We start from the raw sequence: 23,861 nt of genomic DNA on the forward strand, positions 1-23,861 counted from the left end.
TTGTAATTATCACTAGTCAGCATGGTCATAAATTCAAACAAAAACAGAATGAGAGGTCATTAATCTAGGACAGGGGTGTCAAACTGGTGGCCTGTGGGCTGGATGTATCATGTGCAGGCCACGCCCACCCCAGCTTCACGAAGGGAAAAATGTCGCGATACATCACATAATGGCAACGTGACACTGTGAATTTGACACATCAAATGAATGAAACATCAAATCTTTTCTTGCTAATTATCCCAGAGCACTCCAAAGGGCAGGGAAGTAGGGGGAGAGGGCTCTAAGCTTTGTCCTTTTATCCAGCTTCCTTATGAATCGAATTATGGAAACCTTTCCTAGTCTTTGGATTTCACTCAGATACTTGGGGTTGCATTCTTCTAATGCTATAAAGCAAAGTTGAAGTAAAAGCTTAAGCACAGTTGCAATCATACGATTCTTCACTTAATCACCATTTTACTTAACAACTCCCAATTGTGGTTGCTAAATGAGGACTACCTGTACTGAAATTGTGTGAACCATTAAAATATTGTTTTAATGGTTATGTCATACCTTGTCCTTGGCAATAGCTGGTGGTTGCTTTAAGACTTCTTTCACTGTTTGCATGACAGTTTCAGTTCTCATAACACTGATGGAACGAACCAGCTCCACCAGCAGGAGCTGTTCTTCACTGGCACTAGGAATCACCTGATAAGTAAAATTCCACCACTGGCATTGAATCTCAGAGAGTTGTCACGACCATTGCAAAGTCACTTGTAAGAATTAGGCTGCAACCATATGCCACCTTACTTTGGTATAAACACTACTGATATATAGTGTTGCATCAATGGCTGAATTAGCATTTTGAGACTACTTGGATTAAAAGCAAAGAACTATACATTAATTTTTAAAAAGTTAGATATTTGTTCAAGTAGCCAAATTGGCTGTATTATTTTTACACACCTATATTCTCACAAATGCATTACTTCCATCATGTACCACCCTTAAAAACCAACCTTCAACTCCAGTTTTACTCAAAACATTTCATAATTCTAGCTTTTTACTTTATTGTAATACTTTCCCTAAACCGACAAGCGTATAATAAACTTTCTGACATGCACACATTTTTATTAATTTATTTAAGACTAGCTATTCTATACATTTTTCAACATTTTTGCAGCATCATTTTTTTGTTTTTTTCAACACCACCACTTATAGCATTCATTTTTTCCCCTCCATAGTTCAACATATCACTATTATTCCAATATAAATCTCCTTCCAATATCTGTCATTCTAAATTTCATCTTGAATCATTTGATACTTTTATTTTTAAATTTGGTTAATTCCTCTAGAAGTTCCCTGCTTAACTCTTTTCACCCACTCCCAAAACAATTTTTTAATTCCATCAAAATAATTCTGTATTTTGTCTTTTCTTAATTCTTGGCTCTCTTTGTGTGCAGTTTTTTGCAACTGTTTTTTCTTAAACACACTTTATACAACACTTTTCTCTCATCCTCATTTTTTGAAGCAGTCATTCTCTTACATGCATTTTTCTCACTTGCAGTTTTTTCTATTTCCTTGTTTTACCAGATAGCCAGTTTTATGTTTCTTTTTAGCACAACTTCACTCACTTCTGTGGCATTCTGTAACAGAATTCTCTTTATTCTATGAATCTTGTGGAAGTTGGCATCTTTGTCTCTTGTGTCTTGTAAGACTTCTTCAGATTGGCCGTCACTGACTACCTCAAAGTATACTGATATTTCTCAAGTCATAAAAAGTGGAAAGAATTTTCCTTTTTTTTAAATGATGCAAAATGAATGGAAGCAATACTTATGGAATCAAGAAGTGACATCACCCTAGCTGTTTGGGTCGGGTGCAGAGGTGGGCTTCTGCTGGTTTGGACCAGTTCGCCTGTACCAGTAGTTCCAACCACAGCTGGGCCCGCCCACCTGCCCCAGCACTATCCCGTCCTATATCTCTTACTCCCTGGCTCTCTCACCCCGCCCATGAAGCCCAGCTGATTTCTGTGCCTCACCTGCTCTACTCACCACGTCTGCCCAAGAAGGTGTGCTGGAAGCCACATGCATAAAATCACCGTGTGTTTGAAGCCGCGCACAAGCACGGAAGGTGTGCATGCGCTCACATTTTTGGTTCTGCACTAGGTGAACCGGTTGTTAAATTATGTGAAGCCCACCTCTGGTCAGGTGGTATAGACCAGGGGTGTCCAAACTTGGCAACTTTAAGTCTTGTGGACTTCAACTCTAACAGCTCTAACTGTCTGAGGAATTATGGGAGTTGAAGTCCACAAGTCTTAAGCTGCCAAGTCTAGAGACCCCTGGTATCCTAGCAAAGAGAAGGAACTTTACTGTTATGTATTTGATTGTATTCAATAACTGCAATCAGAACACCAGTTCAGTGAACTCCATCAGATTCAGAGTTTCATACACAGATATCACAAACAATATATTTTTTATCATGGCACAGTTTCTCAATCTGCCTACTAAGCTAAATAAATGAAAGAAGCTAAATAAGCCTATTAAATAAAACTTAGGAAACTCATACACTGAACTCATCTTAAACAAGCCCATCAGTTAATATACCTTAGTCCTTGAAGCTTGTTTATTTTGTTTCCTTTCATTCCACACAAATGCAATAGCTGCCATGAAGTGAACACCATGGTTCATTGAAATCGGACCAAGCAATTCAAGAATTTGCTGCCTTAAATTCTGTAATACATAAAATATACTAAATTTAGAGAAAAACAAAACAAGAACCTAACAGCTCATCTAGAGCAATATACAATTATACAATGAAAGAAAATACTGAGAAATGTAACTTGGACCATTTCTCTTTTGGAACACGAGAGAGGAAAATATTTTAGGGCAAGCTATTTCTGTGCACTATTTTTTAAAAAAGTCTTGAATTCTTTATTGCTATGCAAATCTAATGAATTTTCTGGCACAATCCAAGTGTCTCCTGAAAATATACCTAAGAAAATAACCATGATGTGACATGAAGTCTTAATGAACAATCAGGTTCCGCGGTTGGAAATAAATCAGGATCAGAAAGAAGAGAGTTGGCAATATGTTTTGCATTATAATTTAACATGACAGGTAAAAAAAAAAAAAGCTATTGCTATTTGTTCCTATAAAATAGAAAAGACACTATGAGAAAGTGGAAGAGTACAAAAGGGTCAAAACCATGATGGAGATTTTTATGCTCAAATCATTATTGTATTGGTTATGGTTATGTGTACGGTTAACACAAACACAGTTTGGTGAAATGTCTGAGATGTCCCTAGTGCTCTCTGAGCTTGGTTGTTTTCTTGCAGACCTTTTATTACCAAAACTATGTAACATCATCAGTGCTAGTCCTAATTTAGGTAATGAAACGCCTGCAAGAAAAAAACCAAGTTTAGAGATCACCAAAGATTCCTTATTTCAACCCCGAGCTACAAATATTCTCCTTTATTAGGAAAATGTGTCAGTGGCATTTTTGCATATATACTTTTAGCTTTTGTAGCCCTTGAAACATAAAGGTCTCTAGATGGAACCGAGGGAAGTTTTGCCTATAGGGGCTATTTGATCAAATAAATCAACACCAGCCTTTAAATGGGTTTACCTCGTAGGTTATCATAAGAAGAAACATCTATGTTACAACTGTTTTAGATTTTTTTTAAAAAATCCCAATACTGGGATCATTTGGTAGTACAAGGTCCTCTCTCACATACACACAAACTATATTGCACAGTATGCAGACATTACATTGCTTTTTGGAAGAATGATTAAATATTGTGATCCTGTCAAGATCCTGGCACTGATTATTCAAGGATTAAAAACAAAATATGGGTATGAGGTTTTTGGCAGGTTTTTGACTCTTGGTGAGCGCTCGGAGAAGTCCCTGGAGTTTTCCTAACAAGATTTTTCAGCAGCCATTTGCCCTTGCTTTCTTCCTAGAGAGGAGAGTGACTTGCCTGGAGTCATTCAATTCAGCTTTGTGCCGAGTTCTAAGCTCCAGAACTTCCTGCCTCTAGTCTGACATTTTAACCAGTATACCAAACTGGCTCTGTTATTCAAGTATAACATACACTAGTGAACAAAATCATTTGTACACACAATTCTGGTGTTCTAACCTTTGTTGACCCAAGATTAATTGTGGTTACAGATGCAGCTGCAGCAGAAGCTGGTTTCTCTGAAGAGTCTGCCTGGTACAGGATGCTCCACAAAAGTGTGACAGAGGACATGATAATGTGAAGGATAGACAAGATCCCACTGCGTGCTTCAAACATGTGTTTCTGATCGACATTAACCATAAGCTAGTAACAAGGAAGAGAAAAACATAATCAATTATCATCAGGGATATTAATTTAAAGGAATCCTTTTCCCTTTTTGTATTCTCTTCCCACCTGGTTTCCCCCCCCCCTCCATTCTGTTTCAGGCAGCATTAAACCATCATTGAATTTACATGTTAACCAGAATTATTTTCAGACCAGTTTGTAACAATAGTATGAAATTAGTTTCAAGATCCGATAGGATACAGATGCGATGCAATTCTAACAATAATTGTTACCAAGTTTAAATCGGAAAATGAAGTACTTCATCCAAATCAAAACAGATCTTATCAAAAGAAAACATGTCTTATCTGTTTATAATTTACTGAAATCCTGAATTCAGTTTCAATTAAAGATTGAAATTGGGTTCAGCAATTCCAAAACCGAATGTCTCAAATTCTGTAATTCATAAAAGAGTGCTTTAATATCAAACTGTATTCATAACATTATGCTACTTATATACCCCAAATGTAAATGAAAATTGCTCTTGTAAGATTAGGTGTGAGATCAAGATCTCGCAACATAGTAATAAATTGCACGTGATGATATTCGTCCATTGTGTTTGAAGATGACCTTAACATCTAACAGGTTTTGGGCTGCGGGGTGTCCTCAGGTGGCTGGTAAGGCCTATATGGGCATGAAATGTTCTGCCACATGTTGGGCAGACATGTGTTAGTATCATTGTTGCAGCACTTGTAGCTCTGGCTTTGCAGAGTGATGAGATCAAGATCTCGCAACGTAGTAATAAATTGCACATACATAATCAATGACATATACATAAAGAGTTCGGAATATGCCAAATAAGGTTGTCTGTTTTAAGAGTTATTTCTTAGGGTCAATGGACTAGCTTGCACAATGCACAGGCTGAAACAAATTATTAGGAATGGCAAAGGACAAATAAGAGCACAGTGACAGCTGGAACAAAAAAAACCCCCTAACTTAAAAATCTAAGGAGGTTTACCTGATGATACTGTGTGGATGGGTCAAGTAAGCAATAATGAATAATTGTTGTGATGCCTTCCAAAAGAGTGAGCATCATATCTGGTGGAGTAACCGATGCCATCCAAAGAGGCCTAAAAACAACAATTAATCTTGTTACAATTTTGAAATGCACTTACAAAATCCCCCCTTTTTTTAAAAAAAAAAAAGTGCCAAGGGAAAAAAGGAGAAAACGAAATACATGCCTACTGTCGGATAAGCCCATTTCGTATCTGTATTGCTGAATCAGATTATCCAGGTTCCTGCAAAGCTGTAGGGTCACCGAAATTACCACTCTTTGGAGCACCTTCCCCATGTAAGGCAGAGAAGCGGTGATTAATCCTATCCATTGGGGATGCATTTTACAGGCACAATGCTGGTGTAATGCTCTTATTACAGCACAAAGAAACATGCCTTGGGAGGTTATGGGCTGGGCGTGTAAATACTGAAGGGAAGCCATTGGCTGTTGAGGATTGATGTGCTCCAAGTCGGTTACCACAAACTCAAAGCCCGCCTCGTTCTCCTCAGGCACGGTCATCACTTTGTGCTCCAGTACAATGAGCCGCTGGAGGACTTTTAAAAGCTGTGACTGGAGAGTGCTACCATTATCCAACTCGTCCTCAGAAAAGTTGATTAGACTGTCTTCGGAGAAACCTTCTTCAACAGCCCCTATATTTTTCCCCGCCATCTTCTCACTATGCCACTTCTGGACACTGAAGATAGAGGACAGCAAACAATGCAGAATCACCTTCTGGACCTTGCATTTGGACAGCATGTCCGAAATGAAACTGGGGAATCCTTTGGTGGAGCTCTCCACCACTTTTGCAAGCTCGGCAAAAAGAAGGGACAGGATTTCGATGCTCATCATTTGCATGTTCCGGTTCCCTATCAGGTCCTGCGAAGAGACTTTCACGTGGGTCGGGTAGTGGCTCCTCATGTAATACAAGCAGAGAGAGATGAGGATCTCGATGTACATGGAACTTCGAAAGCTGTGGTTTGAGTCTATTGGGATGTGGCTGTAAAAGTCTTTGCCCATGACAGATATGCGATGCCTGGCCAGAAGATTCTGAAGTAAGGAAAGCTGCGGGGTATAGGCATTATTGACGCTGGTGGTGGAAATGGCATTTACAAAAGCAGAAGGGTTGGTTTTCAAGATAGCTTTAATGGCAGAGAAAGAATACAGGGTCCTCGAGGAGTCATATACTTGGAGGTACAATAGGACATGTTGATATAAAGGATGTATGTTAAAATGGGGAGATTTCCGTGCCCCCGGCGACCCCGCGTCACTCTCAATCTCCGAGATTTCGCCCTCTCCACAGCTATACCAATTTTCCAAGTCGAGGCCGTCGCTGAAGAAAACACTGCTTTGCTTCAGCTTCTCAGCTTGCGCTTTCTTCTTTTCTTCGTCTTTCCTTTTCGCTATTTTGACTTTGGGCTTTGCTCCTGGGTGTTTGCCAGATTCTTTCACAATGGTTTCCTTTTCTGACATTTTTTCCGGCAGTTTTCCTTTGAAGCTGAATTGGATGCTACTGTGACTTCGCTGCCTTGACTTTTCTTCTGGGGCAGTGAAAGTCTGGTCACTGAGAGATTGCTGGCTTATTGAGATGCAGGGTGATGAACTGTTCCTGGAGATTTCATTAGAAATGCTTTCAAGTCCAGTCTCAGATGAGGCAGATAGTAGCTGAGCGCTGTCGTTGCTAAGCAAACTACTTTGGCTGTCCAGAAGGTTTGGTTCTTCACATTTGGATACCTCTTCAATGGCATCTAAAGTGTTTAATGGAGTTGAAGTATCTTCCGGATATACATCTTTGTCTGACCGTGGATCTTCTGCAAGCTCCTCGGCTACCTTGCAGATCAGGTCAAGGACCACTTGCTGTATTATTTCATCTAATGAATCTCCTTTCAAGTGTTGAGAACTATCTGGGGCAGTCAGGCTTTCGGGTTCTACTTCATAGCTGAGGTTATCCCCAGCAGATGACTGGGAGCATCCAGAGTCTGAACTCTGCATTATTTCTATCTGGTTATCAGGAAGGTCAAAATCAGAGGCAGCCAAAGGAATAGTTTCACTGCTAGTGCTCAGGAGAGAGATCCTGTCACTTAAAGGGTTGACCGTAAGACTAAAATTCTCCATTTCATCTAAAGCCAGCTGCTTTTCAGTGCTCTCTTTAGTCGATATCCCACGTTCTTGACTTGATGGCATTGTGGCGAATGCTTAACAAAAAGAAAAACAAGTAGTTATGAGTATTTTTTCTTATTTGGATAGTCATTTAGAAGTTATTACCATAATTCATATAATACCTTTTTCTGCAAGACACCTTTAAGCTGTTCTTTCTGACGTAAGCTAAAAAGTTAACATTGCAATATGAGCCCAACAGGAATGAAGTGTTTAAATTACAGTTCAGTAGGTATTTTGAGTCCAGAGTAAAACTCTGTTGACAAATTCAAGAACTGCAATAGGGACAATATTAGTGTTCACTTCTGAAATGAAAGAGAAATCCTTGATTGCTATGGATATAGGAAAGATATGTAGAATTTTGGATCAAACATTCCTTTAAAAATGAGATAATATCCAATATAAAAAGAGAAAATCCACAGAAAACTCTGCTAGTGTGAAGAGTGAATGAAAGGATATGAAAGAATATTGCATTATAATAGGTATTATTTATATATTATCATGCACCTGCACACTTTTAGCAGGTCACCCTGTGGTATTTTTTAACTCCATATAACCAAAATGTTCCAATTATATAATTATATAAATCCATATGTAAAACAAAATAAATTCACTAACGTAAAATAAAAAAAACTATGATACAAAATGTTATTAAACAGTATAAAATATAAAATGCTATTTTATGCTACATTATATCAATATAATATGAAAACTGAAGATATAAATATAATAACAAATTGAGGATATAATGATAAATCAGTGGTTAATGAGGTGGTACTTACAACCACTACTATTAAATTTCTGCATAAAATGTTTTTCATTTTCATCTTCCAGATAACAGGGAGATTTATTCCAGTACCATTCAGCCTGTACCCTTTGAACAGAAATACGTTGGGTTTTTGGATGGAGAAGCAGCAAAAGCAAAGGTTCCAGGACTCTTGCAATGTCATGCCTTTGAAGGACTTGATTTAACCAGGCCTGTCCAACTGACCAGGTGGAGCCATCTAAGCTGTTAAGACTATCCAGCATGATAAACAAGGATCTGAGGAAGGGGGGAAAATCTGTATTAAAATAACAGGCCAAAAGGAAAAAAAAAAAAACAAGCTTTGAAACTCTTGTTTCCCAGCTGAGAAAGCCAAATATTCTCTTGACCTGATGATATTAATGCTCCTGGGGTCCACTCCTTTGGGTCAATCCTTAATCTAGTGCAAAGTTCTCCCTGCCCCTTCCAACAGGGAAATGGAGACAGACCTACTAGATCAGGGGTGTCAAACTCATGTTGTCATGGCGGCGTCATATGACATATTGGGACTTCATCCCCCTCTTTGCTAAACCAAGCATGGGCGTGGCCAGCGAGTGATGCATCTGGCCCGTGGGCCCGGAGTTTAACAGCCCAGTACTAGATACTTCATGGATGAGATCAGTTAATGAATGTATTAGTCAAGCCAGTGGGGTTTAGTAAGGAGAGGCAAGTTCCAGATATATTCAGTGGCTGTCATTTGGCAATCAATATGATTTGATATGCAACAATTAATGTCTCAGAAAATGAAGAAAAATTACTGTTTTGCCTGGACAAAAAGGTATTAATATCAGTACTAAAATTTTCAATACATTTTACATTATGTTTTAATCAGAAAAGAATAAGATCTATTGAATACCAATAGAAAAGATTGGTGAGAATAGAAAGGATCACGCTGTTGGAGAGGCAATGAAGTTAAATTACCAGCAAATCCTCACAGTGGGCTACCCATGTTAACATTTTTTTCAAAAATTATTCCTCAACACAGTTAATTTCACATTAAATATTTCTAAAACTTAAATAGCTACTTGACGAGTGAACTTTGAAATTGTTTTGATCATGTACTATTAGATCAGATGAAATCACTTTATCTGTCATTGCTGCTTGGTCATAAAATATTTATTTCTATCTTTCTATCAGGTCATATATAGGAACAAGTTTAAAACAGGCATTGTGACAGATTTTTTTCTACTTAAACTTTCAAATTGGGTCAAATCTCCATGCACTGTATATACATGTAAATAATAAATATTATTTCTGATAAGCTGAAAACTGAATTTGGTCATCAACTTTATCCTTTCTTGTTTTCCAAAGAATATTTATTCACTACAATATCAATTTATCAGAGTAGAATTTTTTAAAGTTTCAAAACTATTTTATTCTGGAAACTTCTATAAGCATGAACTCGCTATTACAGAAATATATATATGTGATTTTATTACATAATACTTAATAATTTTCTATTTCATCTATATAACTAACCTGTCAAATGAACGACCATATGATGAGGACTTGTTAATATGCAGGTCTCTAGTGAGATGCCAAAGGACTGAAAACTTTGCATGAGCTTCCATTCTGATTTTCTACAAAATGAAGGAACAAATAAACTCTTAATATAATCCAGCAAATTGGGTAAGGAGAAAATTGTCTAAATCAGCAACAATCAATGTAGCTTTAGTGTATTTCTTTCCCCATTATCAGTCTGAAAGAACAAGAAGAACAACAATAATAATTTTAAGCTTTCCAATCCAGAGCATTGTTGGTGGTTTACAATTGTATTTCTATGAAACTAAAAAAGAGTTTTTACTTGCTGTAATCATCGAGAATTTTCAAAATTACAATGTCATGAAATGGCAAGGAGCAAAACTCTACATCACAAGTAGCAATCTTTGAGGCAGAAGAAGGTACAGTATACAAATTTCAGAATGAGACATAATCCTCTCCCCCAAAGGTTGAGGAACTATTTTTACAAATTTAAGACCTATGCAGTATTAAACTGGTCCATGACATCAGTGTATTTAGCTAGGAACTGATTCTCCCTTTCGTGCACCCTCAAAAACCTGCCCTGAAGGGGACTGGAGGATCCATCAAAGGATGCATGGGGACCTACAGGAAAGGATGCTCATACAATAAATGTCCACCTATAATTCCAAGACAAAAAACAATGAGAGTCTCACGCAGCAGTTAATGTGCTAGATCTGGACAGGTACAATCCAAGTCCAAATCTCATTTGATAACAGGACTCATTAGATGATTGAATTTACTAGAGATTGAATAAGCTAGGATCAATAAACCTATTTCAGTAGAACATACCGTATTTTTCGGAGTATAAGACGCACCGGAGTATAAGATCCACCAAGATTTTGAAGAGGCAAATTAAAAAAATAAGTTTTTGCACTCTGCAGACCTCCAAAAAATGGCCCATTTTTCACAAAAACGGGCCCATTTTTGTCAAAAAAAAGGGCATGCATAGCCTTTAGGAGGCTTGTAGAGTGCTCCTGGGGGCTGGGGGAGGGCAAAAACGAGCAAGAAATGGCCCACTTTCTGCTCATTTTTGCTCTTCCCAGCCCCCAGGAGCACCTGCAAGCCTCCTAAAGACTCTGCACAGCCATTTTTGCAAAGGGGGTGGGGTTTCGGGAGGCCAAAATGCTGTATTCAGTATATAAGATGCACCCAGATTTACCCTTTTTTGAGGGGAAAAAGGTGCATCTTATACTCCAAAAAATATGGTACTTCACAGAGTGATTGTTGCAGAAATTGAGTACAGACATGGGTCTCAAACTCTCAGAAAAGCAGAATATGTAATAATAATCAATAATAAATGAATAAAACAAGATTCCTGTCTGTTGCAATTATACACTTACAACTGCCCAAACAATGATCAAAGCATTTCTAAACAACTCTAACAGTAACCCTAATGGAAAAAACCAGGTATTACAATATCATTTCAGCAGTACATGATCCTAAATATATTATTCAGAAAGAAATTTGAAGTGAAAATGTTCAGAATTGTATCCTGACACTCTTGTGAGACTGACATTATAAACTGTTCAGCTCAGACTGCAAGTACTTTGCCACATGAGAAGGGTGAGATCTTGTCATACATAAATAATTAGACTATTTTAACTATTTCATAATGAATGTATCATGATATAAACAAGAAATAAAACTATTCAGATAGCATCTGGAGTGGGGAAGAGAAAAGAGAGAGAAATGACTTGAACGATCCATTTAAGAAGTAAACTAAATGCAGCAGCAGAACAAAATTAGAAGAGCAATCAAGTCTGCAAGAAGAAAATAAACATGGGAAAAGAAATTAGAAGAGGATTAATACTCAGGGGGGGAAAAAGGTTTACCTTGTCTCTGTGGGTCAGTTGCTGACTGATAACATCCTCACAAATACTAGAAGATGGAACTAGATTATGCAACTGGAAAAAAAGCTCCACACTCTTCTGATGGTATTGGGGTGTCCCATCACCCAGTTGGTCCCATAAAGTTAATGCCACATGCTTTGGAAAGTAAAACAAAATAATCACATAAGTATTTGGTTTTTTTAAAAAAAAACGTTTAATCAATGTGATTTCCTTTGGATGTTTATTTCAGCTATTGATAAAAGTGGTAAACATTTCTGCTTGAATGCAATGTCATTCTCATACAAGGGGAAGGCACTTTTGTGTGCAATGCTTTAAAACCAGCATAATGCTATGGCTAAGGTAACTCAAATGATCAGGTGAAGTTTTCATTCAATTATAGAGCTCTCTGAGTGACATCAGACAAACGATTTGCCCCTTAGCCATTTTTTGAGCAGAGCTGATGTGATAAAGATTGCATATGGTAAGATACTCGTGTGTGATGTTTTGAGTGAGATACAAACGGATAAACAAATAATAAATAGCCAGCATTTATAATTCAGTCAATTCCCTCCTACTTCAGCTCCTCATGTCACATCCTATAGCAGTGATGGCTAACCAGGGGGAGCGCAGGGAGGGTCATGCGTGGGCGTGACCCCCGCCCTCCCCCTGCTTTTGGTGTCCGATGGGACCCATTTTTCACCCTCACCAGGCTCTAGAGGCTTTCTAGGAGCCTGGGGAGGGAGAAAACATTCTCCCTCGTCCCTGAAGCCTCTGGAGGGAGAAAAATGGCCCTATGGGCAACCCGGAAGTCCATTGCTAAACTTCTGGGTTGCTCGTAGGGCCATGTTTTGCCCTCCAGAGATTTCAGGAGGTGAAAATGCACGCCCCCCCGGCCCTGTGGAGGCTTCAGGAGGCCTCCCTGAAGCCTCCGGGGGGCAAAAAACGCCCCAACACGCAAACCAGAAGTCTGTTCCCAAACTTCCAGTTTGCGTGTTGGGTTGTTTTTCGCCCTCCGGAGGCTTCAGGGAAAATGAAAATGCTGAAATGAAGGCTGAAGTCAACTGGCCAGTGCACGCATGCACGCTGGAGCTGACAGGGCAACGGCTAGCATGCCCTAACAAATGGCTCTGCATGCCACCTATGACATGTGTGCCATAGGTTTGCCAGCACAGACCTATATTATTCCACAATCCCACTGCCAATTCAGAGGCAAGACTTTTCAGAGAGCAGAGGAAGAAAAAGCCCCAATGCATAAAAATAGTTTCACTCATATGTTTTTTCACCCAAGCCTATAAAAAGCCCAGAAGGCAAACTTTTGTAAAATGGTAACTCAAACTAGAAACAGGTTTGTATTCCACCTAAACTTCTTAGAGAATGATACTTAATACTGAATCTCAGCAACATTATTTTGATAAATCTACTCAGTAAAATAGTAACAATTTTTAGTGTTACTAAATTTTAGAGAAAAAATAATATAATTGAACACTATCAATGAAAGGGACAGCGATCATCATCATCATCATCATCATCATCATCATCATCATCATCATCATCACGGAACAGGAGATCAGAGTGATTCTCCTTCTGACCCCTTCTCCTGCAGCTCCCCATGAATCCTCAGAAATTGTTCTGGAGGTTCTCCAAACTAGTTTTGATGGAAAGTAGGAGAAGACAAGGAAAACCAAGGGGAATTTTGTTTACCTAATGGTACAGATACAGATAATTGAGCCCAAAATTTCTGTTGTTAAGGGAGACATTTGTTAAATAAGTATTGCCCCATTTTACGACCTTCCTGGCCACCGTCGTTTAATGAATCCCTGCAGTTGCTATGTTAGTAAGCTCATTGTTAGGTGAATCTTGCATCCACATTGACTTTGCTTGTCAAAAGATCGCAAAAGGTGATCGCACAATCTTGGGACACAGCACTGGTCATAAATATGAACCAGTTGCCAAGCATCTGAATTTTGATCCCATGATCATGGGAATGGTCGTAACTGTGAAAAATGGTCATATCATTTTTTTTACAGTTCCATTGTAACTTTGAACAGTCACTCAATAAACTGTTGTAAGCTGAGGATTACCTGTACTGTTCTTGACACAATCACTCCAAATCAGCTCTTAACTATTAAAAAAAATGTTATGAATAATCTCCCCTACCTTGAAAAAATCCGTCTTTTCAGCCATATATCTGAGGTTGCCTTGAATAAGAGGCGGTCGGATAACGACAGCTACTCTTCCCTGGTTTGGACTCAGAGGCTGTGCTGTTTCTACACTGTTCCTGTTTTCTCCAGTGACCACAGCAATTGACTGAGTCAATCCAACTAAGTCCATTATTAAAGAAATAGTAATGCTTTGGACACCAAAATCATTTGCTTGCCTGCAAGCATTCATAAGGGTCTGAAGCCACAAAAGGGGCTGCTCTTGCTCACAATCTGGAAAGAAAGAAATATATTTGTATTATATAAAAATATAAATGCATTATATACATCTTATTATATTTCACTTACAGCTGGATAACATTCTTTCCCTCTTGCTTATCTACTCAACTATCATCACATCATTATATGACTTCATTTATAGTTTTGGGATACCTAATACGATGGATGATGAAAGAAACAACGTAATTCTTCTGTTTGGTAACTTTTAATGAAGGGCAAGATGGGAAAGGCCATTCAGCTTAGACAATTCTAATCAGAGAATATGTTGTTTACGGTTAATTATGCCTTTTTGCTATAGCACCTTTGCTAGCACCTTAACATGTAAAACTTCGGTTTTGAAACTCATGACCCAAAAACCATTTGTGATATAAATTAAAGGGGGGGGGGGAATCTATTAACTATTCATTATACATGTTATCCTATCTAAAACAGCTTTTTTGTATGTGACCAGCATCTAAATTTGTGATCTGTAAAGATTAAACAGAGAAGAAAAGATAATGTAGAAGAGAGAAGGGAATGGGGCAAATGAATGTATTCTAGGACTATTCTACTTATATCACTAAGACATTCGGCATTCTGATTTATAGATGCCATTAAAGCAAAAGTGTAGGTGGGGGAGGGGTGGTGTCTGAATTTTCAGACCTATATGAATTTATACAGATAATAATGAAAAACTAGGAATAAAATGTCTTTATTGTATGCCAGGTTCATGATGGACACATAACATTATGGTGCATTGAGCTTGTGCAAATACAGCAACTATAATCTGTTGGAAAAAGCAAAACCAATATTGGATAAAGCAAAATACAACATATACTGTATAGCAAAAAGTAATGCAAACCTAAATGGCCGAAAATACTGATGTTAACCACTGTGCCACCTTGGCTCTTACAACTTGAACATGAGTTCAAGTGCCACATAAAGAAAAACCCAGACTGATTATATAGTATTAAAAACAGAATCAGATGTCACATATAAGAAGGGACTTGGAGGAGAAACTGTAGCCATTTTTAAGACTCTAGAACAGCTTTCCACAATCCAGAGACTTCAAGATGTGTAAATTCAACCACAAGAATTTCCAAGTCAACATGGCCCTTGCTGAAAATTATAAAAGAAGTCCTCATATCTGGAAATCCCTAAAATTAACCTAGAACATGATCAAAGAAGAAAAACTCCCAGAGTTCTTGAAGACTAATAAAACTATACTATTATTAGTCTCCTCCTCTCCATTGAAAAGTTCTAGTTCCAAGTGTATCAACCAAAAGCTTTTCATTATGTGAACGAACCCTTAACATTGGTCACCCATCAGCAGTTGATGTATGCCACCCAGATTCCATCACAGCAGGGCTACTTAAAAATTCATTTTTTTAAAGAAATGTAGCTTGGACTCTGCATCCATTCAGTCTATTGCAAGGCATATTTTGTGGCTTCTATGTGATGGCAGCAATGTTTGTAATATAGCACCTCTATTTGTTTCATTTCTAGAGAGACCTGAGTATCTGGGGCTTGAATAACTGGTTGACTAGGTTTCTGGTTTGCCCTAAACAGGGGAAAACAGTTTGATTAACAATTAGATTAAATTATGCTTGAGTGGATTAGCAGGTCCAAACAACATACTTCTTTGATTAATTATGTTATGCAAATCTGACCAATGTTAGTATGTCATAAACATGCACTAAAATGTAAATATGTGTATTTAACTCAATGTCATGTCATGTGAATTCTGATGCACACTAATATGCCAAATGCACATTAGTCTGGAGCAGACTTCCAATTGATTCTCAAAATTATGTCTCAGCATATCTCTAACTTTTATTTTAATTTCCCATACAATGGAAACATTGTTTGTCTTTGCTTACAAAAAGCAGGGAACAAAAAGCAATGTAGAAATAATCTCCCTCTTCCCTCCAAATCCCAAGGTTCAATCCAATATAAAAAAACCTTAGATATCATATACATAATTACTTACCAATATCTGCTTTCTCTGGATGGATTTCAGAGGGATGGTTTCCTTCTGCAATGTAAACTGGAAAACTTGAACATTCAAGAAAGAGCTGACATGCAGCTATGAATGCAGAGAGGTACTCTTTTGGTGTTGTCTTCTTAGCTGTTTTTTTCCCTCTGGATGCATCTCCTTGCGACTCTCTTGTGCATTGTGCAGTCTCTCCTTTCCCTCTTACAAGGTCCTCCTGAATCCCTGTTGCCAAAGGCCGAGACAATGAATTGCTTGGAATGATGTAGAGGTTGATAAATCTGGTTAAAAACTGTTGGACATATTCCAAACAGCACTGCATTGCAGTCTTTTGAATTGTCATTGTCTTCCCACTTCGAGATCCGGTCCCTTGGGTCAACTTGGACGGAGGCTGTACAATGGTTTCCTCTGAACCCACTGTTGAGGCAGACTCTGTCTCGGAGGAGGTACTGCCCATAAGGGGGATGGCAGGTACTCCGGAACCCCCACTCAACATCCTGTCAATCTCTTCAGTTGTATCTGCTTGGTATTGTACAAACTCAGTAAATCCACTTTCAGATGATCGACTGCTTGGGGGATTTTCGCCATCCTCAAATATGTCGTTGGGATTTTCTACAGCAACTAGGGGCATCTATTCAAGACAGAAGAAGATTAAGATTTAAATAACACAAAGTAGCCCTTCTCTCTTTTTAGATTACAAGTAAAAGGCAACTGCAAAAGTCTGTTTCTTTTTTCTTATTGTATACTTCTACAACTTATTTTGGAACTTTAATGATCCTTCAATTTACAAATCCCACATAAAATTCAGACTGAGGCAATCCTGTTCAATACTATGCGGTCTCTTCATTCTTGAACAACATGGAATAGGATGATAACATTTCCTTAAGGAAGTTAATGGTTCATAAATTAAACCATAATTAAGTAAAGTCTCACTGAATTCTAACGTACGAGAAACTTTTGAGTCTGAGCCATTTAAATGAAGTTAAATATGACTATTAAATTATTTGATGCATCTTGATAGCAAATTACATCTAAAATGATGTATTTGAATCTACAGAAGTGTTTAATAAATCTAAAGCCTTCCTGTTCTGTTTAGTACTAATAAATTACTGTGATTATCTCTCCATATAATTTTATCTGGTTTGCCTTTGGTTTTGCAGGCCACTTTGTCAATAAAGCCTGCCAAAACAAGCTTTTGACAATAACTAGTAAAAGGAAGGCCTTTATATAATATAGCAGAGCAGTACAGTTCCTATACACAGAGGGCAAGTAGTAGTGCAGCTCAAGAACCAGCTATATTTGTGGCTTCAGAGCCATTGCCATTTTCTCCAGAGAGGAAAAGATGATTCAGAGCCTGATCTGATTTTTGCTTAGAGGCTAGATAAAGTGCTCTTGGCTAGGATATAATTCTCTCTTATTTTCCTGCTAATAGTTTCTTCCATCTTCAACTTTGTTTTTCAAGTTATGAACTGACAAAATTAAAATAGGCCAGGTCTGCACTTATGGTTACATTAATAACAAAATCAACATTTAAAAATATATTCCATTAGTAATCATAATTGTTATGTGACTAAATTAGATATTTATATTTAATAAGTTCAAATATAAAATAATTATGAGCTAGTGAAATTGTACATACTGTTGTTGTATTATTATCTTATTTTCAATTTTTATTGACAGTATAAAAATAAATTCTGTATATACTTCAATTCCCTCCTCCCCCCAATTATTTTTATCTCCCCTCTCCTACTTTTCCCTGTAACTTCAAAATGTTAGACATTGAAACCTGAAGAGGTTAGCAATACTAAGGTTTCGTTATTATCTTTAGCTTCAGGGAAATGTGGTATTGCTCTATGGACTGTAAAAGGCAGGAAACAGCTTCTAAACTTTCTTCTGTTATTGGAGACAATGAAAACAAGCTTCCAAGCTATGTTGCTGTGGAACACAGAGAACCCAAGACAGGCTTTAGCACAGAAAATATACAAAGAAAGATAAGATCTCAGAAATAGTGATAACCTACCTATTCCTAGAACAAGGGTGTTAAACTCAATTTCATTGAGGGCTGCATCAGGGTTGTGTTTGACCTCAGGAGAGCCGAGGTGGGTGTGACCAGGGTGGGTGTGGCCAGCTCGATGTCATTCATGTGGGAGGCACCTGTGGTCGCCTGAGCGCTCTGCCAGCGAAAATGGGCTCCTAAACTCCATTTCCAGCTGCAACGTTCTCCTGCAACCGTCTGCCAGTGAAAACGGAGCTCTGTTTTCACTGGCAGAGGAACCATGGGCCTGTCCCTCACTGTTTTCCCTGCGAGCCTGGAGTTTGACACCCTTGCTCTAAAAGGTCACTGACTTTCAAGCAGCAGAATAATAGTTGACAGCTTGCCTTTAAAAAAAAAAAGCTACTCTGTAATCTTTAAACAAAGCAAGAACATCTGCAGTTACCTTTTTCTCTTCCCATTCTTTGATAGCACTGTGTCTGTTTGGTAACTGTAGGACACCATCAGTACCGGCCGATAACAGTGGAGGTTGAACTTTGCTAAGAATCTTTGAGCAGAGTTTCAAGGAATCAGTCAGCTCACACAAGTGCAGTGTCTGAAGATGGCTTGTCAGTGCAGAGATCATTCTAAGTAAAAGCTGAGGCAGATGTTCTGTTTGTATTTCAATATAGGTTTCCTAAAAACAAAATAAAAAGCTTCCTATTAAATAATCCCTCTTTTATTAATCTAGTGAATTGTAACTACAATGTAAACGTGCAATCAAATTCCAGAAATCGATAAAAAAAAGAAATAACATATTCAGTTATATTAATAACTTAATCCAGAAGACTGATATAATATTTCCAGACTTCTCTTTAATACTACGAAACTTGATGGGTTATAATACGGGGCCTGGGGATGGAAGGGGCCAAAGCAAATAGGCAAAAGATCGATTTTAATTTAAAAAACAATAAGAATGCCATACCTGACAAAGCACTCTCATACTTCTAGTAGGCTTTGAAATGAAAAAGCAAAGAATTTGAAGATAAAAGCAAGACAGTAGGAGAAAAGCATTTTCAAGAGCTTCCATTAACATATATTGTTATCTATCAGGTAGTTACGATGCATGCAAAAGAACTACTGTTATTTAGCAGATTTAACAAAAAAAGTTAATCTACAAAGCAGAATAGTAATGAGTAATTTACAAAAAGAGAAATTACCGTACAAGAAGTAAAACAGATCTTACATATAAAAAAAGACTAGTCTCTATCTTATAACTTCTAATTGTTAATATATTCAGAGTCTGCAATATTGTTTGTTATATGATTTAAAGTCAAAGACTTCTCCAGCTCATCTATTTTATAAAACAAAAGACAACTGTTAGGAAAACTATAGTCAGAATGAAAAAAGGGAATCTTACCAAAGAGACTATATCCAACAAAAAATCAACCAGAAGGCAGAAGTTGGTAAGAGGGAATTCAGCAGCTTCACTAGCACCTCCAGGCACGGCCTGTAATCGAGCATGTAGAGTCCGCCTATGAATTCAAGCAAGAGTTTAGGCATTGGTAGCACAGCATCTGCATGAGTAGAAACTGTAAATAGATGACGGTGATTTTTTAAACTATTATTTTATAATGTAATACACATGGTTTATAACTCTTTATGTTATAAATATGGTTATTTTTGTTTTAAATGGCTTATCAATGTTTTATGTATTTGCATTATAGTTTTTAACTTGTTTATTTATTGGATTGTTGTTTTAGCTGTTGTAAGCTACTCAGAGTCACTTAGGTGATAGACAGCCCTACAAATCAAATCAACCAATAAATGACAATAAAGCAGCAGTGGAAATAACAGCTGTATTTCAATTGCAAAAAATAAATAACTCTTCAAATATATTTTTTTAAAATCAGAATTTGAAACAAGCAATTAAGAATTTGTGTTTCTGTTTAATCACTATTATTATTTCCCAAGGATTAGGCTGTAATGACCCTGAATCCCCTGCCCTTTACAAACTCATACACTATTTTGTGGAATTCCCGAACTCTCCAGAACAACTTCTTAAAGGGCAAAAGTTTTAACAGGGAGTTAAAAATCACCTCCTGTCATTTTTTTCCAGGATAAAGATCCCTATGCAAAATCATGCTTTATAACTTGTGCATCTGAAGGGATCATTATAGACTAAGCAAATCAGACTTTCACATATCCTAAAACCAATGCCTGTCACTAGAGTCCAGCATGTTTTGAAAATCATCAAGACAGAAATTATGTGATAGCATGACCAGTGCACACTCTCTCAAAAGACTAAAGTAACACATTCTGCATCAGCCCTCCACTTCTAAAAGACAGGTCGCTTCGATAATTTGGAATTATGCAGCTTTTCTTTCCTTCAGATAAGAAATGAACCAATTCTGTTATTTTCTCAAAGAATAGGAAACCTTATTTATAAAACATGCGGAAGAGCCCTTCATGCTGCAGTGGATAGAAAATGGCTAAAATAACGATGATTTATAAAATATACCTTTTCAACAGTAATATACTTATATGAAATGTACCTTACCTACAGCATTCTTCAAACCAACGGGCAATGTAGTCCCACATATAATAAGGCTCAAAAGAATTAAACAGAAGATTGGCAGTTTTAATCAACTCTGCGGTTTTCTTATTTTCCCTCAACTTGCTGAAAGAAAAGCACAACAGCTCAGTGAAATATGTATACATATTCCTAATTCAAACTTATTTCTCTGGTTCTTAACAGCAATGTTTCATTTTATCACCATCTTTTCCTTCTGAGTTTTTTCAGCTCTCTCTCACTTTTACTATCTTTTCCACATATGACATTTAATGATACTTCATCTATATTAAAAAATAAAAAGCATTGAAAAATGTGGGCAAAATAAAAATGTCTGCTGCCCTCCACGAATTTCCTGGAACTCATGTATAAGAGAGTGGCTGAAGAAATTGGAAAAAAAAAAAAACCTCTTTCCCTATAACAAGTTTTCATTTGTCCCACATTCATTTAACTTCATGAAAGTGACAAGAAGTAAAGGAAATACCAGCAGTGCTAGCAGAGCGTTACGGACCAAAAGAGCACAATAAGGTGGCAGAAAAGAGAAGTAGGATGCTTACTAATGACTTATGGCACTTTCTAATAGTAGCCAACCATTACGGTGTAAGTGTAACTTGATTAATCTAGTTTGTATTCAGAAGCTAACTGGGGTCTGGTTAATATCTGAATTGGGGACCGCCTGGAAATATCGGAGCTGCAGACTCAACTAAGAAATCAAAACACATCTCAAAAGAAGTGAACCTCTTGTGGGTCAAGGGGGAAAAATGTCAGAAAAATTGTCCAAATGATCACCTATTTTGTGACATAATGTCCACCCCCCTCAATTTTCTGCATACCTTTTTTTGCCCAATCAGCATGGAAGGTGGCTATTGGCAGAAAATTAATTAACAGCAGCCTTATATTCCTGGGAGAAACTGAATGATCAGGGCTATCATGGTAGCAATTTTTTTCTTTCCCCCTTCCTCCTAATCACCTGCTTAGTTGAGTATGATCCTTACTGAAGGAAGACTCCATCTGAAGATCCAGTTCCGCTTTGCACTGGGTGTACAATGTCCTAAATACTTCAATCAATACATCTTCTAATATTACAGGTCCTAAAAACAGGGGAAAGAATTGCAATTATATTGATAAACTATTTTGCACTGTATGTATTTTTATTGAAGAGATTTGATCAGCATATTTTCACTGCAGTTGAAGTGCTGAGAAAAAAAATATTTGCACTATAAAGCTGATTCTTACAAGGAAAACAAATAATTATGCATTCACTGTATGAATATTTACTGGTTTATGTCTCATTGATTTCAATTATTAAGTGTAATTATCTGAAAGGGGCCACTGACACAATTGCAAAGTGTTTACATACATTTTATTCTAGACATTATGTCACTAATACTATGAAACTAAGTGACTGGGCAAAATAATTTTTACATTAATAGCTGGAATAAAAATGCTCTGTAAACTGTTGAAAATTGGTATTTTGGTATTGGAAGTACAATGCACTAATAGGATACCCACCATTCTGTTTGTTTTATGAATTCTTAACCTGTGCATATTACCATTGGTACTTAATCTACAATCTTGGTTATCCCTAGTGCCATTTTTCTTGTATTATTACTTATGTATTACTTGTATCATTGCTTATGTATTACTTATATGATGTGTATTTTCCTGCGATTTGACCCCAAATTTTCCTGCTGATATATCTCACTTCATTTATATCCCTCCACTGGTAGACAGTTGTTAGATCCCCATATAATTTCCCATGATTGTTACCTAAGCACAGTTTTAACCTTTCCCAGCACTCCCCTGGACTAGCACCAACTTTGCTACTCTATTCTCTATGACAATAACTCGGCCTCACTAATCTACAGGGTAAATAGGCTGGCAACAGCATTTGAAGACAGGACAAAAGAAGCAGTAATTTGGATGGCAAGAGAAGGTTAGGAGGAAAGGTTAACTATAAAATCAGGATTACTGTTTCATTTATAGTATATGAACACATGTACTTGGAAAGTTCAAGCTAGTTTTTTTAAAAAAAATCTAGGATCCTCTCACTTGGGATACACAACACTTGAGATATGCTCAAATACACAAATGTCAATTAATATTTAGTTACCTAACTCAGGTTTGTCCAGTAAACTGATAAGAATCCGAAAAGGCTTTAGATCTTGCATCAATGTGCTCTCTTCACTATGCACATTGACTTGCAGAATTCCCACCATAGCCTGTAAGAGAAAATACTTTAAAATAAAAATATTTGTATGCATTTATGAGAATTTAGGCTAAATACAAGCTCACATACAAATCTGGTTAACGGGAAGAATCCATGGAAGAAATATGACATAAGAAAGAGTTGTGGAAGACAGTTACTTATTCCCTTTTCCTTCGTACCTCCTCTATCGCCATTCACACTTCACAGGGCTGTCACTGAATACCACCTTAAAAACACCACTGGTGCAAAATGGAGTTGCCTACATGCTTACTGGACAATCATGGCATTGCCACATAATCTTTCAGTTATGAGAGCTGCATTGGTTATTTGTTTCTTTCCAACCGCAATATGAAGTACTGATTAATATTTGTAAAGTCTTAAATGTCTCAGGGCCTGGATAATTTAGAAATTACCTATTCCAAGTGAATTCTGTCCACCTAATCTGGGTGAATAAAGTGCCTGCTAAAAGTTAGAGGAGACAGAGAAGGTGGATATTTTGACAGCTTCCTTCGCTTGAAACAACTTATTCCCTAGGAAAGTTTGGCCCTCATTCATGGTTTCCTAAAGAATAATTAAGATCTGGATTTTTCAGAAGTCCTATAATATTTAAACAGCCACACACAAAGATCTGCACCATTACTGTTGGTACCGTTACTGTAATAGTATTACAATACTATTGTATTGCTATTTTTATTGTAGTCTGATTATTTTATGCAGTGTCTAGAACTTCTTCAGTAAGCCAGTTTATAAATCTAACAAATATATTTGGGGAAGAGCAAAATCCATCATGATCTTCCTCAGTAGGAGATCTTATTGCATGTTCATCTTTCCTGTTTATAGAACCTGTTCTTTGGTGTGGGTGTAGGTGTGTTTTGAATACACAGATGGTATTCTTGGGGACTGAACTGTAGTGTATCCCAACAACCCTAAGACTATTCTATGGGAAAAGGATACTTTATATATCACATTACATAACTGACAATCCATGTTCAGTTTAATTTGCCAATATTTATTCCTGATGCTATAGCAAAAAAGAGCACACCATGAACAACTTCAGGACTCAGAAAGTGGTACAACACATATATATCT

At 37.3% G+C, this 23,861-nt stretch overlaps 1 protein-coding gene across 2 annotated transcripts in view; it reads right to left on the bottom strand.

Annotated features, from left to right (window-relative positions):
• DOP1A (DOP1 leucine zipper like protein A) overlaps window positions 1-23,861 on the bottom strand; it is a 56,598-nt gene that overhangs the window by 12,281 nt on the left and 20,456 nt on the right. The window contains exons 9-24 of one of the 2 annotated variants that reach the window (XM_087718818.1): window positions 22,677-22,785; window positions 21,534-21,654; window positions 20,552-20,671; window positions 19,412-19,526; window positions 18,977-19,006; window positions 18,458-18,688; window positions 16,017-16,650; window positions 13,767-14,041; window positions 11,613-11,765; window positions 9,739-9,839; window positions 8,240-8,499; window positions 5,491-7,495; window positions 5,268-5,379; window positions 4,109-4,291; window positions 2,577-2,702; window positions 550-684 (exon numbers count right to left, since the gene is read on the bottom strand). In XM_087718818.1, the coding sequence (XP_087574944.1) occupies window positions 550-684; window positions 2,577-2,702; window positions 4,109-4,291; window positions 5,268-5,379; window positions 5,491-7,495; window positions 8,240-8,499; window positions 9,739-9,839; window positions 11,613-11,765; window positions 13,767-14,041; window positions 16,017-16,650; window positions 18,458-18,688; window positions 18,977-19,006; window positions 19,412-19,526; window positions 20,552-20,671; window positions 21,534-21,654; window positions 22,677-22,785 (4,710 nt within the window). The remainder of the gene's footprint in view (window positions 1-549; window positions 685-2,576; window positions 2,703-4,108; window positions 4,292-5,267; window positions 5,380-5,490; window positions 7,496-8,239; window positions 8,500-9,738; window positions 9,840-11,612; window positions 11,766-13,766; window positions 14,042-16,016; window positions 16,651-18,457; window positions 18,689-18,976; window positions 19,007-19,411; window positions 19,527-20,551; window positions 20,672-21,533; window positions 21,655-22,676; window positions 22,786-23,861) is intronic. The other variant, XM_087718819.1, reaches the window with a different exon arrangement.

Source organism: Thamnophis sirtalis, unplaced genomic scaffold, assembly GCF_051295495.1.
Source record: "Thamnophis sirtalis isolate CommonGarterSnake01/CBP01778 unplaced genomic scaffold, rThaSir2_p1.2 scaffold_6, whole genome shotgun sequence".
Taxonomy (NCBI): domain Eukaryota; kingdom Metazoa; phylum Chordata; class Lepidosauria; order Squamata; family Natricidae; genus Thamnophis; species Thamnophis sirtalis.